Here is a 16,417-nt window from a genome sequence, read left to right as displayed (position 1 = left end):
TTGCATGCTCCGGCCAGAAGAAATTTTCCCCGAAGACGCGTCATAGGTACATGGGTACGACGACTTGTGGCAAGCAGACGTGGTCGAGATGCGACTTTACACGCGGTATAACAGAGGTTTCCATTGCATACTCACTGTTATCGATATGCTGAGTACATATGCATGGGCCATACCCCTCAAAACCAAGAGTGGAAATGAAGTTTCCACAGCGATCGGAAAGATAATCCGAAACAGTGGAAGGTATCCGAAAAATTTGCAGACCGACAAAGGAAAGGAATTTTATAACGCAAATGTGCGAAAACTTTTGTCAAAATACTACATAAATCATTATTAAACGTATTCAGTGATGAAAGCGTCAGTTGTCGAGCGGTTCAATCGTATGCTCAAAAACGACATGTGGAAACTGTTTACGCTTAATGGAAATCATAAATGGATCGACTCGCTGCAGCAACTCGTATTAAATTACAACGCGCGTAAGCATCGAATTATCGGCATGCGACCATTTGACGCTACACTAACAAACGCCTCGAAGCTCTTAAGAACGGTATATAATCACGTAAAGATTGCCGCTCCCGCACGATTCAGAGTGGGAGATGCGGTACGTGGGAGCAAATTCAAAACAATTTTTGAAAAAGGTTACACACCTAATTGGAGCACTGAAATATTTACAATCGCCGAGGTTCAGAAAACTAATCCCGCAACGTATCTGCTGAAAGATGTTTATGGGAAACCAATTGGTGGAGGATTCTACGAACACGAGTTGCAACGTGTTGCCGACGCTGATGTATACTTTGTGGAAAAAGTGTTACGTCGGAAAGGGAATAAGGTGTACATGAAATGGTTAGGATTGAATAGTGCACACAATTCATGGATAAATAAAGATAATGTATTATAAAAAATTAATATTTTTTTTTTCAAATAAATATTCAGTTTTATACATATACTAGCATTATTAGTTACATTACAGTGTTTTTTTATTTACAACTAAATATATACATCTATTTAAATCGAGGTAAAAATAATTTACAAAATACATATACTGATATATCTAAAGCGGTATTTTATAATGACCCCACGGCAATGTATCCGTTGAGTCGGGTACGATATACCGCTTATCGTTGTACGGACTCAGAGCGATTTTTGATTCCGCCATTGTGTATGTTTTGTGTAATTTTTATCTTATACATGTCTGATTACGAATCATTTCAATTTCGTTTTGTAGACATTGCGTGTAGTCGTCGAAAGTTATCATCCTGGAAACAACGTTACTTTTTACACCTTTCGCCTTTTTCGTATCTTTAAAAATTCTTAATTTGCTTTTATCTAAGAAAGACGTTAATTTATCGAGACTGGTATTCAAGAATTTATATGAATCGATGTGGTTAGAAACTATTTCGATCGGCACGCGGCAATTGCTGGTCGATAATTGCTCGCGTATTAACACTTAAATTCGACAGGTATCGCTCTCGCTTCTTTGCTTCTCCCCTCTCTATCCTTTCTGAGAAACCACGAGGATCTCGCTTCGTGGAAAAGTACGAAAGTAAAGCGGTCCGGCCTAGTCAACTCCGGAATTTGAAAATGGTCTAGCCGGTCGCACACGAGTGGACGCGAGATCAGACATTCGTTGCTGCGCAGTTTTCGCTCGTTTCAAACTCATACAGTAAACCTAAATTCAAGAGCCACAGCGGTAATGACCGTATCTAGATACTGGTACTTGGCACTGGTGTCTTTTCTTCTTATTACTATTATACTAGTAGTCGTAGTTTCTATTTATATTATTCAAGTCTGGAGTTTGAGAAACGTTCTCCTTAAATTTTGTCTACATATATTCAAGGACAACTTCTGTACGTAATGAAGTCCACCATCAGACCCGTTGTATACTCGATTGAGAACATTGAGTATGTGCATCCAGAGTCTATCACGGATGCAAGAGAGACCTATCCTGCTCGCCTCTACCCGTGGCAGGGACGAATAAAAGCGGCTTAAGGGTCGCACAGATTATTCTGACGTGACGTGTTCCCACCATGGGCTGACGTCAGGCTACGTGGGCCTACGTCAGACATGAGAAATTGTCAGACGTTTGACGCCTGCTGCGTTGCTCATGAAACCACTATTTTGACGATCATTGCACGGCACCGTTAGTTGGTTTTCGACATACAACCATGAACCGTCTGCGTCTTTTTGACATACTCGATGAAGAGGACGAAGAAATTGCTGCAACAATATGTATTGGAGCTATTCGTTCCACTAGGGAATGGGTGCATCCCATCAACATAGATAGAAATATATGTGGTGAATTTGAAACCTTAATGCCACGATTAATACAAGACGAAGAGCGTTTCAAAAATTATTACCAAATGACGAAAGATGAATTTTATCATGTTCTTCGTTTAGTTGGCACAAAAGTCGAAAAAAAGTGTGCCCAATTCAGGGAAAGTATTTCGGCTGAAATACGGCTTGCAGTTTGTTTGAGGTAAATGCTAACACATTATTTAAAAAACTGATTTTAGAGCAATGTGAACCTGACATCCGACTTTTAAAAAATTAATTTTTTTTCGAAATCATTTGTACCGATTTTCAAGATTTATAAAGATTTTCATATTGAAAACAAGTACAAACGATTTTGAATCACGTTGAAGGAAAAATCATTAAAATTGACAGTGTTACCTATTCTGCGTATCTACAATTGCTTGTAACAAATTTTGAAAATCTCTATGTCGGGTGCTGGCCTTTTCTAAAAGTTTTTTTATTTAATAATTGAAAAAATTACAAACGAATCTATTGTTGGTACAGAGAAGTACATTCTCCGAAAAAAGTAATTTCTTAAAACTCAAGTCCCAGGTTTACATAGCTGGATTTCAGGGATAAATGAACTATCACAGTGGTTCTAAACATATTAGAAAAAGATGGTTTTTTTTGGTATTTATTGTTTTATTTCTCAATTTGTAAAAAATCTAAATATAAATATCAATGTTCCATTCTGCAGAGACGGGCAAAACCCTAGACTTCGAATAAATCTGAAGTTTCCCGATTTGTTCGTCTCATTTCCTTCTTTGGAAAATGTTCAAAACAGGAAACGGTAACAAACATATCGACGAATTTCAAATTTACTCGAAGCATAGGGTTTTATCCGTCTCTGCCGTTCAGACGTCGAACATCTCTGAATACTCCTGAGACGAGGAAAATTCATGCAGAGAGCATTGGTGACGTGCGCCCTCCAACGCTGCCTCCAAAACAATATTGCTCACTTCCTTTTGAACTCTAATTTGTTCTGCAGGGCAAAGTTTTTTTACATTTTTCGCTAAACTTAAAAACAATAGTTCAACTTCATCGTTCGTGTCCACCATGTTTCTTTTTGTTCTTTTTTCATCATCCACCAGTCTCTTCCGGAAACGTTGATTATTCTTGAAAATCCCAACGAGCTCCTGAATGGAAGAAGCCAGTCGTTTCTTCACGGGAAGAGACCTCACGGGCTTCGCGGTGAAAGTGGAATCATTGCCCGTGGTGATTTCTGTGTCGGCTGCTCCTGCTGCCTCAACCGAAACCACTTCCTCGCGTGGATATTCCTCTTCTTGACAAGACATAACACAAGTGTTAGGTCGCAATTCTCCTCATGCACGCTCTTCTCTAAGTTTCCTATGGTTTTTCGAGGTGCCAGACTTTGATTTAGAAATTCCATTTCTTTTTCGAATTTCCATTTTACGAATGTCTTCTATTCCGGGCTTGTATGTATGCATTCCGGAGCTTATTCCATATATTTTTGCAATCATCGCCTGAAACAAAGAAATTAGTTACTTTTTCATTTTAGTTTTCAGTTATCAATTAGTTAGTTATTGACAAAGATTAATAAATTATTATTTATACATTTATTTTACTATTCATAGATACTTGGCAACTGGGAGTTCGTACAAATCATTAGGATTTACTTTTCGAATGGGATATTCCATGATTGGGGAAATTATTAAAGAATGTTGTGATGCAATTTGGGAGACCTTGCAACCAATATACATGCCCAAATCCAACGAAGAGCAATGGATTAAAATCGCTAAAGCTTTTTCTGAAAAATGGAATTATCCAAATTGCGTTGGAGCCCTAGACGGAAAACATGTTCATCTTAAGTGTCCTGCTAAATCTGGGTCCCTTTTCTACAATTACAAAGGATCGTATTCGATAGTTTTATTAGCTTTAGTGGATGCAAATTATAAATTCATATTAGTGGATGTAGGAGCGCATGGCAAAAGCAGCGATGGTGGAACGTATGAAAGATCAGATATGTGTAAAAAATTTGTAAATAATGAATACGGTATTCCACAGTCCGAAAAATTACCACACGTAATTGTTGCGGATGAAGCTTTTCCGCTTAAACCGCATCTTATGAGACTTTACAGTAGAGCGGCTATTGTAAGCGACGAGGAGAAGATCTACAATTACCGCCAATCTAGAGCTCGGCGGACGGTAGAAAGCGCTTTTGGTATTTTAGCTGGACGATGGAGAGTATTTTTGAAACCCATTGCAACGAATCTACAAATTGCAGATAAGATAATTTTAGTCGCTATATGTCTCCATAATATGTTGAGGAATACTGCAAGCAGTATTTCTCCATTTGAAGAGAAAATTATAATTAATAATGAGGTAATTCAAGGTGTTGCTAACCTTGGACTCATACGACGAAATTATATAAGAGAAGCGGTCGCGATTAGAGACAGATTTAAAAAATATTTCGTATCTCCAAATGGTTCAGCCAGCTGTCCCTGGGAGTGGGATTCAATTAGGAAAGGAAGAATTTAAATGGTGTTCGGAAAGTAATCCCTACTCTGTAAAATAATTGTATATATATTTTCTATTTTTCTCTTGTACATATTGTTATTATTATTGAAACTGCGAAATATTCTCGAGACAACACACCAACATTTTATTGTTATCGGCAAATTTCGCGTACAAATGGTACTCACTAATTAAATATATGGAAAAATAAAAATGATTGTTTTCACTCACCTGACATGCCGAGCTTTTCTCCTATCTCGTCCCAAGCCTCCTTCCTCGAATGCTGATTCCGGTATTCCCGGTTCGTCGCATCATATAGCATAGGGTTAATAGATCATCACAGTGTGATCGCTCGAAAAATAACAGATTTTCGCGATTTTTTTTTATCGTCAGGATAAGCTAATCGGTCTGATTTTTTTTTTACAAATCAAGGCATTAATGAAGAATATAAAATGTTTTTTTTTAAGTGGATTCATTTATTGTTTAACATTATCTTAATGCATAGAAAAGTGCGGTGAAGAAAAAGGTCTCTTATGGTGGCCATGATTGCGGCCGCAAATTTGATCTGAAACAAAAATTTCAAACAGATTATTAATCTACAGAACAACCACTATCGTGCTATGGAGGCTTTTTTTTATAAAAATTGACAAAATGGCGGCGGGTTGAGCATAAAGTATCGAGTTTAGCCTATTTTTTCGACAGTTTTTCGTAAAAAAAATAGGAAGATTTCAGAAAAAAAGCTTCCATAGCACGATAAAGAATGACGTGAAGAATGTTCTGTCAAAATTTCAAATGGATAGCTCGAAAACTCTTCCTTTGAGAGTGGCCACAGTTTTGAAAAACACCATTACGAGAAAAACGCATTTAAAAGTTGGAGTGAGGAATTTTCAGATAAATCGTTTACTTACGATCAATCGGCGATGCCAGGCCCATACAATATTCCTTCTGCTTCCTCAAATTGTTCATTTTCTGCGGAACTTTCGGTTCGACGAGCTGTCCTGGCTTCTTTGCTGGCCAGAGAGCGATGTGCGATTTGCTCCGTCCTGTATTTAGCAGCGAAGTCCGCGGCTACCGGCTATGGTGACCCCCATTGTCTCCAGGATTTTCAATATTGGGTCATACCCTTCGTTGAACATGCAATCTGCACAATATGTCGCGATTTCCACAGTTTGTTTTTCAGAAAATATGTGTTTGGTAGCGAGTTGCCACACGCAATGATTAAAACTCTCATTGTTATTTTGCTTGTTTGCGCCCATACATCTCTCTAATAAATCTTCTGTGGTCAAGTCTTCGTAAATTGGCTTTAAAACCTCTTGGACATCGTCGTCGAGCGCTGGTGGATGATAATATTCGTCTAGACATCCATTAGCTTCAGCTTTCTGCCATTCGCACCACGAATCTCCCCCCGAAGGGCAACACTCATGCTGGGGATTTGCATCAATTGAGCTTTTGTGGTAAAACGTCGTCCATATTGCTTTCCTCATATTTTCAATTGAATCGGAGTTTCGACGAACTGCTAAGCCATAATATTCTGAAAGATTGGTTAATAGCTTTAGCGTCAATTGCGCTTTTTTTGGTTCGGTTTTAGCAGATTTTTCTGCTTTTGAAGTACTCGAACGAGTTCCTTTTTTCTCTTGTTTTTTCATTTGCTTGTTTGCAATTTGCTTTTTGGCTTTCCTTAATTGAATCAACCTTTTCCTTGCTTCGTTTCCCCTTTTATAAATACGTTTTGTCACATGTAAAACGCATTCTTTTTTTTTGACGGTGAGATCGTCACCATAAGGCTTGGCTTCTAATAACATTTTGAATGTTTTCGTATATTCGTCCCCTATATAAAATCCGTATTTTGCACTATGAAATTCATCAGATCTCTTAAAAATTTCGATCATGCCATCGACCTCCATTTTTCCGGCGCTGTCTTCGTGATTCACGTTGCATTCTGATTCGTGTGTCGCCTTCCATGCCTCAAACCCGACAGTACGCTCTTTTCCCTTCCAAAATAAGCAAGCCTTGCAAATGCTTGATTTAACCGCAACGTCCAGGACTTTATTCGTATATTTTCCTATAACAGACACGATAACCATGCGCGAAGAAAAACCGCGCTTCGACCAAGAACCATCACCAGACACCGTGAGTATATCTGCTCGATTTTCCGCTTCCAAATTTCTTTCCTTTTCTTCGGTGCCTGCTTTTCGGATAACGGCTTCGTAGATCGTTTTTACAGCAATGTGGAGCGTCTTCAGGATCCCATAATAGGTTGTGCTATTAAAAGTTGATGTCAGATCCATCAAAGCGGTAAAATTTCTGATACCATGTATGCCGATGCCGAGCATTCGCATGACAAAATAGAAACGACGGTTGATTTCGTACGCATTGTTTATCAGCGGACAAGAATTGATCTCTGCTGGACCCGAACACATACAATCAACACAAATTTTAAATCCCAATCCTCGAATTGATTTTTTATAAAATTTCACATCACTATTGCACTTTTTACACTTCAGTAATTGTTGCAGAGCGCCGAAAACTAAACAAAATTCTATCAAAACATAGTTGAATGTTTGATCGATTTTAACTTCAAACTCCGGACTCTTTTTTGCAATTTTCGCTGCTGAAGTACTTGCAAACGTTGTATCGCTTTTCGATAAAATGTCGATTTGTTCCCTTGAACCCTGCGGATCTTTTCCTATCGTATCGTAGATGTGTACTCCTCGAACCTTTTCTATCGACGCAGATTTTTTAGGCATTTTTTGTCAAAAACGAACTTGTTCCGTGGCAATCTCGCGTCGACCGATTGCCCTTACCGATAGTTCAACGCGGACTCGTATTACTGTGACGCGTTGTTTCCATAACTCTATGTTGACTTTTTGAAGTGTCTATGCGACCTGTATTTTCGAAGCGGACTGATTGTTCACCGTATGGTTTCGAAGTGACGACTCGCTGTCGTCTTGACTCCCACGATGGTGTCGGAGTCTCAGGTCACACGCTGATTGGTTTTCGTAAAATTGGAAAATTACCTATCACCGTGCCTCCGTGTTCATTGGGCCCACCCTTCCTAGCTCCCTTAGAGCGTCTTCGTTTAGGAAAGGTGGGAACCTCGATCGGTAGCGGGAGGACCCTGAATGTCCGGCGATGCCGGGGCCTTTCCTCCGGGCGAACATGTGGCGAACCGAAAGTACCGTTGGGTCCGAACGTGACCGCGCCAAAGTCACCCTTCGGAAAGACCGAGTTTATGATAGGAAAGCGGCTGTTGAGGACGAGGCAAATTAAAACCTTAACATTATGGGAGGGTCATCGACTAAACTAAATTACTAAAACGACTCGAAATGTCGACTTAAAAACGGCTATTTAACGGTCCCGTCATAAACAGACTTTCGAAATTCTCGACCAGATGGTCCGTGGAACGGAACAGAACTGACGAACTTCGCGTGTTTATTCGGCGAAACTATAGACCTGAAACCCCGCAGGTAAAAAGATGGTCAAAGTTTACTTTGGGACACCAAAAATGATGAACTTCTTTTGGTACCATCTAGTAATTTTTGGTTCGCAGATTACGAAAACGTAAGTTAAAATATTAGGAATCTAACGGTTAAAAAGTTACGTGCATAGTTTCGAATTGTGTACATTCAGTTCACAATCCTTCTACAAAATTTAAAAAGCATACGCTTTGAAAGTATACGCGTGCTGGGGGGCTGGACCCCTCGAAACTATAAACATCCCTCAGGTTAACCGTGTACACACCTGCGTGGCGCGCTCGCGCGGTCACGCTCCAATGCCTTTCGCTAAGAAACACTGTAGTGACCGAAATAATTCGAATTTCGATTTAAAAATTTGAGAGAATGTTTATAACCGTGTATATTATTGGATAATGCAAAAAAAATCGATTTTGTTTACATTTCACACTGAGATGATCCCTTAAGGGTCGCACAGATTATTCTGACGTGACGTGACGTGACGTGGGAACACGTCGCGTCAGGCACCGTGGACTGACGTCAGGCTACGGGGGCCACGTCAGTCATGAGAAATTGTCAGAAATAATGAATCCTTCGATAATTCTGAGTTTATAGCACTTCGGTTATTGAGGTCGAAACGGGTATTAGAGATTCTAAAAACCATTCAACGCTAAAGACTCGAAATACCTTAAATCTTAAAAATAACCTTTTCTCGTCCGCAGGCTAAACGTAACAACAAAATTTCAATGTTATGTTCCTTGCGACGGAATACCCTTTTTTTTTGCAATGTCGAAGAGGTATTGCGGTAGACGATGTTAACTACTTCAGACGTGTAGTTGTCCAGTTTGTCAACAACCAACCTATCCGTGCGAGATTTAATAACGTTTAACGTTTAATAAACATTATTTATTTATTAAACATTATTTTACAGTATAAATAAAGATCGTGCATAACAATAACAATACTAATAATTTTTCTTATTAAAATTCCTTAAGATTAGATTTAATAATTTTATTTATTATTTCAATATGTTTAATCATTTCAAGTACAAGAAAAATTGTTTTTGTATTTAATATGCTGCATTTTATATCTAATCAAATGGATGAAAAGCTGACAAGAATGCAGTTTAAATAGATATTATTTCACACGCGTCATAAGACGAGTGATATGAAAATCTAACATAGGGTTTGCATGGCGACGTTCACATTAATCTGACGTGACGTGACCTGACGCCATCTGACGCGACACGCGTGTTCCCACGTGTGCCCACGGGATAAGACGCGTGATTAAAATCTAACATAGGGTTTTGCATGGCGACGGTCACATTACTCTGACGTGACGTGGTGGGCTGATGCTATCTGACGAAATGTGCGTTCTGACGCGTCAGGAGCACATAAAAACTACTACATTTTTTGTGAGCGTTGGAATGCGTCAGAAGACTCGGGTGTTTTCTAGGAACCTGTTTTCCACTTTTAAGAGATAAACTAATTTAAAAAACAAAAGCTACACTAAAAAGTATAAAATAATTGTTAGTTAATTTATATAAATTTATATGAGCAGCTCTAGATATAATTTGCTTATAAAAGTATGAGAAAATGCAGTGAAAAGTATGAAATAATTTCTATTTAAACTGCATTCTTATAAGCTTTTCATGCGTTTGATTAGATATAAAATGCAGCATATTAAATACAAAAACATAATTTCTCTTGTACTTGAAATGATTAAACATATTGAAATATAAATAAAATTATTAAATCTAATCTTAAGGAATTTTAATAAGAAAAATTATTAGTATGTATATATATTTTACTCCCTTTGCGGGGTACACCTGCGGACCTCCGCTCCGCTCACAAAATACTTTAACATAAGGCATTTCCTAACTCTACTTCTCTACGCACGCGCGAGATAAAGAGAGAGAGAGTGAGTCTTCGCATTCCTCCATTCACTTTTCATTCATCCACGCATTCTCTCGGACCTCCGTTTCCGCTGCTCATCCTTCCTCTCAATTCTTCCACTCTCCTCATCCACACTTCCCCTTCCCCTTCATCGCCTAACACTTCCACTACCGCTTCTTGCCACCCCTTGTCCCTCCCCCAGTCTGTACACTCCTCCCATATATGTTCCCACGATTCTAGTCCCCCCCAACAAATTCGACATCTCCTTTTATTCTCCTCTTCCCAATACCTTCCCTCTTTCATTTTACTCCCTAAGCTGTACCCCGCCACCAATTGCCACCTCTTCTCCTCCCAATTCTTCTTTAAATATCCTGGTACACCCTCTCCCTTCACCATCTTATACCATCTATTGTATTTTGATTCCCTTATCTTCCCCCACCTCTCCATCCTTTGTATCTCCCTTTCCCTTCTTATCAACTTCTCCCCTCTCAGCTGCCCTAAATCCCTCCACTCCTCCACCTCCCCGATACTCCATCCCTTTCTTTCATAGAACCCTCCCCTCTCCTCTCCTCCTCCCACCCTTCTAACGCTCTCCCTCTCATCGCCCTTCCTCTTACCTCCATCCAACATTTCCTTGCTATGTATCCTCCTTTGCCTTCGCTTAGCTTCCTTTCAAATCCCCATGTCCTCATACCCGCTCTTCCTCCCAACCTTTCCCTCTCCAATTCTTCTCTTATCATGTAACCTGGCACCGTCCTTTCCACTCCCAAAACCCATCTTAGAAACCTCTCCTGTACCCTCTCTAGTTTCTCTCTCTCCTTCCAACCCCAAATCTCTACCCCGTATCCCATTACCGCCCATACTAACCTATCAAACAGCCATATTCTTTTACCCCAATCCTTCGCAAACTTCCTTCTTCCTAACCCCTAAACCTGCCTCATCGGCACCATCCCTTTCTTAGCCCTTTCCTTCACATGCTCCTCTTGCCTCCCATTCGCCATTACCACATATCCTAGGTATTTAAATTTTTTCACCTCTTCTACCTCTTCACCTTTCCACCTCCATATCATCCTTCCTCTCCTCCCGCCTCCACTTCTGCATCTCATCATTTTTGTTTTTCCCACATTGACCTCCAGCTTTTTCTCCCCTATATAGCTCCCCAACCTTGCCATCACCCCTTTCATCCCATCTTCGTCCTCTGCCATCACCGCAATATCGTCCGCATAGGCCAGCGTGTATACCTCCCCATCCACCTTTACGCCACCCCCCCCATCCTCCCTTCTTCAGCTCTTCCTCCATATCCGCCATCAATAGCGTAAACAGGATTGGACTCAGTAGGCAGCCCTGCCTTACCCCTTTTACCGTCCAAAAATTCTGCCCTTCTTTCTCCCCCACTCTCACCTTACTCCTCGTCTCCCTCAGAATTTCCACACATTTCCTCACCAGCCCTTCCCTTACCGCCCCCCCCCCCCCCCCCCCATCGACCCTGCTAATACTTCTCTGTCCACTGAATCAAGAAAAATTATTAGTATTATTATTGTTTTGCACGATCTTTATTTGTACTGTAAAAAAATGTTTAATATCGTTATTAAACGTTAAACGTTATTATATCTTACACGGATAGGTTGGTTGTTGACAAACTGGACAACTACACGTCTGAAGTAGTTAACATCGCCTACCGCGATACCTCTTTGACATTGCAAAAAAAAAAGAGTGTTCCGTCGCAAGGAATATAACATTGAAATTTTGTTGTTACGTTTGGCCTGCGGTCGAGAAAAGGTTATTTTTGAGATTTAAGGTATTTCGAGTCTTTAGCGTTGAATGGTTTTTAGAATCTCTAATACCCGTTTCGACCTCAATAACCGAAGTGTCATAGACACAGAATTATCGAAGGATTCATTATTTCTGACAACTTCTCATGTCTGACGTGGGCCCACGTAGCCTGACGTGTTCCCACGTCACGTCACGTCAAAATAATCTCTGCGACCCTTTAGAACTAGTCTCAGATTGTATCACAGACGCGTTCTCGCTGCATATCGGCGGTTCGTGTCACGGCACGGAATTTGCTCCACACTTCATACCGATCAAGGGACTTTGCTACTAAAGAAATTACTACATTAACCACTTCGGTGCGGCACTCATCGGCCGCCGGGCCGCGCCCACAGCCGACACTCGTAGTGCGCACGATACTTCGTACTGTGTACCGACGACGAATCCGTTTGAAGCACTGAAAGTATGTTTTTCATTACAAGCAGCTTTACTTGTAATGCATATCAGCAGAGCATATATTTTTATTACGATATTTCTAAATGTTCACAATCTTATTTTGATAAATGAAAAATTAGAAAATGTAATTCAAAATTATTGTTTCAAAAATTTTAAATTTTAAATTTCAACCAAATAAAAAATGGTCAGCTCTAAAAGTGGTCGAAACGACTTGGAATGCCCCATATATTTTAACTGGGCGCCACGATAATCTTCCTCAGGGCGCGAATATTGCTAAAAACGGCACTGCCACCACCACTATAAAAATTTCAGCGTCGGTGTTGGTAGCCGGTTGTACTGGTTCGCCTTCATCTCTGGCCGTCGACTAAAGTCGACGCTCGGCTGTGCGCGTTCGTCTGTGGCTGTCGACTATAGTCGACGCTCATACCGCAGTGTTTAAACACGATGAATTTCAATTTTATACAATTTCGCGACAGTCCATTTGAATCTTCGACACTTTTTATGAATGAGATGTATTTTTCTTTTGTTATCGGGAATACATTGACGGCACCCTCGAAGGCTGTAGCTATTTCTTCGATAATAAAATGCGAATCGTAACCGGACAAATTATGAAAAACTATGGAAATGCAAAAAGAGTTTTTATCATTTAGATTACAATTGGATTGCGCGGAACCTCTGTACCGTCTGGTTAGATGGCAATGATTGCGCACCCTCGTATCGTTTTCTCCAAACGGTTTTTCCCAAATTTGACAATGCGTCGCGTTGCGAAATGCCTCCTGCTGTTCGCTCGTTAAATCATCCATTTGTATGTTATTTGATAAAATTGATTTAACAAAATGTGCCAAATTCTTTAATTCTTCGACGAACCAGGAAACACAATTCGCATCGACGACATTGGTACACCGACGAGGACGAATCGTACGCGCATTGAACATAATATGCAATACTAAATACTTTATGATGCTGGTATGTGTATCTTGGCGCTTCCCGATCAGTATCCGTTTTCTCTAGAATGCACTCAAAGTTGGCATACACCACAAATGGAAGTCGCTCATTCCGTATGTAGTTGTTGAAGGTGAGCCACTTGCTGTCATCATCTGGTAATACGATTGCTCAATCATTCATCTTCTCGCAATCTACGGTGTGAGCTTCCAGCTTCTCACTCGAACTAAAGTAGTGCAAGCATCTGCAATAAAAAGACATAAATTTTGTTTCAAACATAACATATTTAAAAAAGAAAAAAAATTTATTATATACATACCTATCGCAAAAGTATTTTCGATGATTATTTTTATTCAATTGTGAACTCACAAGGCGAGATAAGTTTTTGATCCATGCGAAATGCCACATGCCGTTTGCTCCTTCTAAATACAGGAAATTGACATGTCTTTCCATCTTCTGTGTGGCGAGCCGTATCGGTAAAACCTTCTTTTCTTCAGTGGTGTAGACGTTGATGGAGATGTTGTTGACCTGTTCAAACTTTTTAATTTGGTTCAATGTCATTGGAAATTCGATATCCTAGATATTCAACACCGTTGAATAATGAGGATATTTCGATGCCCGACATGAGTCCCTTTCGGCTGGTTGGAGAGCAGCCACTACTGACCACGCGAAACATGCATTGTCGTTCGAGCATACGTTGATTACAGCTCTCTTTAGTTGTATTTCTCGCGGTAATTGTACGGTCCATCCAGTATGCAATGGCATATTCACGTTAACAATTAAATTGAGTATACGCGACAGCGCCCATCCGCTATCCCGTTCTTGAAATTCTTCCAGCGATGCTAGGGTAGGTTCGACGACGTGTTGCTCGTACCACTCTTCGAGATTGGTTGCGCCGAAGATTTCACAGTTTTTTGTGCTGATACGCTTCTTTGAGCGTTTATCACCCGCTACAAACTCTTCATTAAACGCGGTATTCACTTTTAGTGTCTTATATTTCACCAATGCACCCCACATATATGCTCGAGCACAACGTCTCTCGCATCCTGAAGAAAGTTACGTGGTTCGATGTAGTGCGAATTTAAGACAACACCGGTTAATACGTGGCTCTCGAACGCAGTGTCTATTTCACACCACAAGCGTCCAGTGCTTGAATGGCCGGCACCTTCGTACACAAAACGTCCGCGCAACGAATACTTTAGACCAGTGTTTCCCAACCAGTGTTTTTTAGGCCATGCCCCACCTTAACATTTCTAAAATGTTTATGCCCCCCATACATAATTTTTAACCTTTAAAAATTGTTTTGTTTCCTTAAAAAATATAAATGATAAGTTTTAGGAAGAAATCACTATGAAATTGTCATCAAAACATCGTAAGTAAAATTTCAAAACATATAATGAAAAACTGAAATTTAAAATAATTTTAATATTGATTTTTCTATATTCATTTAGTGCGATCCTTGCGCTTGATGCTTGCTGCACAGAGATTTTATATTAGGTTCCAATTTACTTAGCTTTAATATCAAGTCTCCACGTTGTGTTATATCAAGTCGATTTCTTTTTTTATCAGTAAATCATTTACAGCACTAAATCCACATTCAGCTAAATATGAAGATGAAAACGGTAGTAAAAGTTTTCTTGCACATTTGGTTGCATTTGGGTACTTAATTTCAGTTTCTTCACAAAGCCATGCCATCGCTCCTTTTATATTAAATAAAGTTTTTACTGATTCATCATTTTGCAATTCTGCGAATTCTTCTTGATACTGCATATTTGATATATCAGACAAATCCACTAATATTGGCTGCATCATCCATGTTGACAAATCAATTTGTTTTAAATCAGAAAATCTTTCTTTTTAAATCAGCGGATAGAATATTCAAATGATTGACAATAACAAGTACAGCGGTATCAGTTACTTCACATTTTTGGAGCCAATGAAACTGTTTAAAGTTTTTGTTGTTAATATATTTCTGATATAACTCTATATTGGTAATGAAACCAAATATCTTTGCTTTTGCATCGACAAGTCTTTTATTTGGTTCTTGAAGTTGCTTATTTAATATATTTAGTTTTATAAAGATATCGGCTAAATAATTTACAAATGCTTTACCATTGATTGTTAACAAATACTTCATTTCAGGTTTGTCGCTTAAAAAACCACTAAGAGTATCAAATAGTTGCATAAATCTTTTCAAGCAGTTTCTTGTCTTACTTCAGTATGAAGTATAAGTCTCACATGGTCTTCATTTTGTTCTTCACAAAATAATTTGAACAGACGCTCACATTTGGCACTAGCTTTAATAGCATTAACACACTTTATTATTGCATGTAGTACTTCATTTAGAACACTCGAGATATTTTTAGCTACCAAGTTTTCCTTATGAATAACACAATGTACAGTAATCATTTCTGGATTTGCATCTTTTATCAATTTTAAGCAGCCATTTTTCTTGCCCATCATATTAGGGGCGCCATCTGCAGTACAAGATGTTATATTTTTCATTGGTAAATCATTGACATCTAAGTAGTTTTTTAAACTTATTATATATATCTTTGGAGGTAGTGGTGTTTTCTAATCTTTTACAGAACAACATTGCTTCAGCAAAATGCCCTTCATCAATATATCTTACATAGGTTATCAATACTGCCTCACTGTCTCTCAAAGTTAATTCATCCATTTGTACTGAGAAATTTTTTGTTTTCAGCTTTTCAACAAGTTGTTTCTCAATATCTTTACTCATTTCGTCTATTCTTCTGCTAACAGTATTGTTACTGAGTGGCATAGCTTTTACACCTTTGTCATCTTTTTCCAGAACCGTTTTAAGAAATGCTGATATTGACGGTTTTATCAAATTCTCTCCTATAGTGTGATTTTTTCCAGTTTTAGCGATTAATAAAGAAATTTGATAACAAGGCTCAGAATGACGATTATTTGTTAAAGAACGAGCAGTAAATAGAGACTGCAATGTTGTTCTTTTTTCAAACTTTTCCTTTAAAGTATTAAAATAATTCAAATTTGAATTTATATGAGCACTATGTTTCGCTTTCAAATGCGCCTCAAGACGACCTCGTTTCATTGATTCGTTGGTCAAGCATTGCTGGCATAAAAGACCAAATGGCATCCGCTCATCGTGAA

General features: G+C 39.1%; 2 protein-coding genes and 1 long non-coding RNA gene across 4 annotated transcripts in view; 2 read left to right on the top strand and 1 right to left on the bottom strand.

Annotated features, from left to right (window-relative positions):
- Positions 1–16,417, top strand: part of LOC128888008 (uncharacterized) — a 365,762-nt gene that overhangs the window by 23,638 nt on the left and 325,707 nt on the right. The gene's annotated exons all lie outside the window — the stretch shown is intronic.
- Positions 3,890–5,618, top strand: LOC128888063 (uncharacterized). The gene has a single exon (XM_054144685.1). It carries the CDS (start codon positions 3,934–3,936, stop codon positions 4,786–4,788), a length of 855 nt encoding a protein of 284 aa, XP_054000660.1. The 5' UTR covers positions 3,890–3,933; the 3' UTR covers positions 4,789–5,618.
- LOC128888130 (uncharacterized) lies at positions 10,638–15,394 on the bottom strand. Its single transcript, XR_008460184.1, has 3 exons — positions 15,183–15,394; positions 13,599–15,082; positions 10,638–13,523 (listed from the first exon to the last, which is right to left on the bottom strand). It is a non-coding gene; the product is annotated as an uncharacterized LOC128888130 (long non-coding RNA).

This window comes from Hylaeus anthracinus, unplaced genomic scaffold, assembly GCF_026225885.1.
Source record: "Hylaeus anthracinus isolate JK02 unplaced genomic scaffold, UHH_iyHylAnth1.0_haploid 11989, whole genome shotgun sequence".
NCBI classification, from domain to species: Eukaryota; Metazoa; Arthropoda; class Insecta; order Hymenoptera; family Colletidae; genus Hylaeus; species Hylaeus anthracinus.
This window is presented reverse-complemented; position numbering and strand designations above follow the sequence as displayed.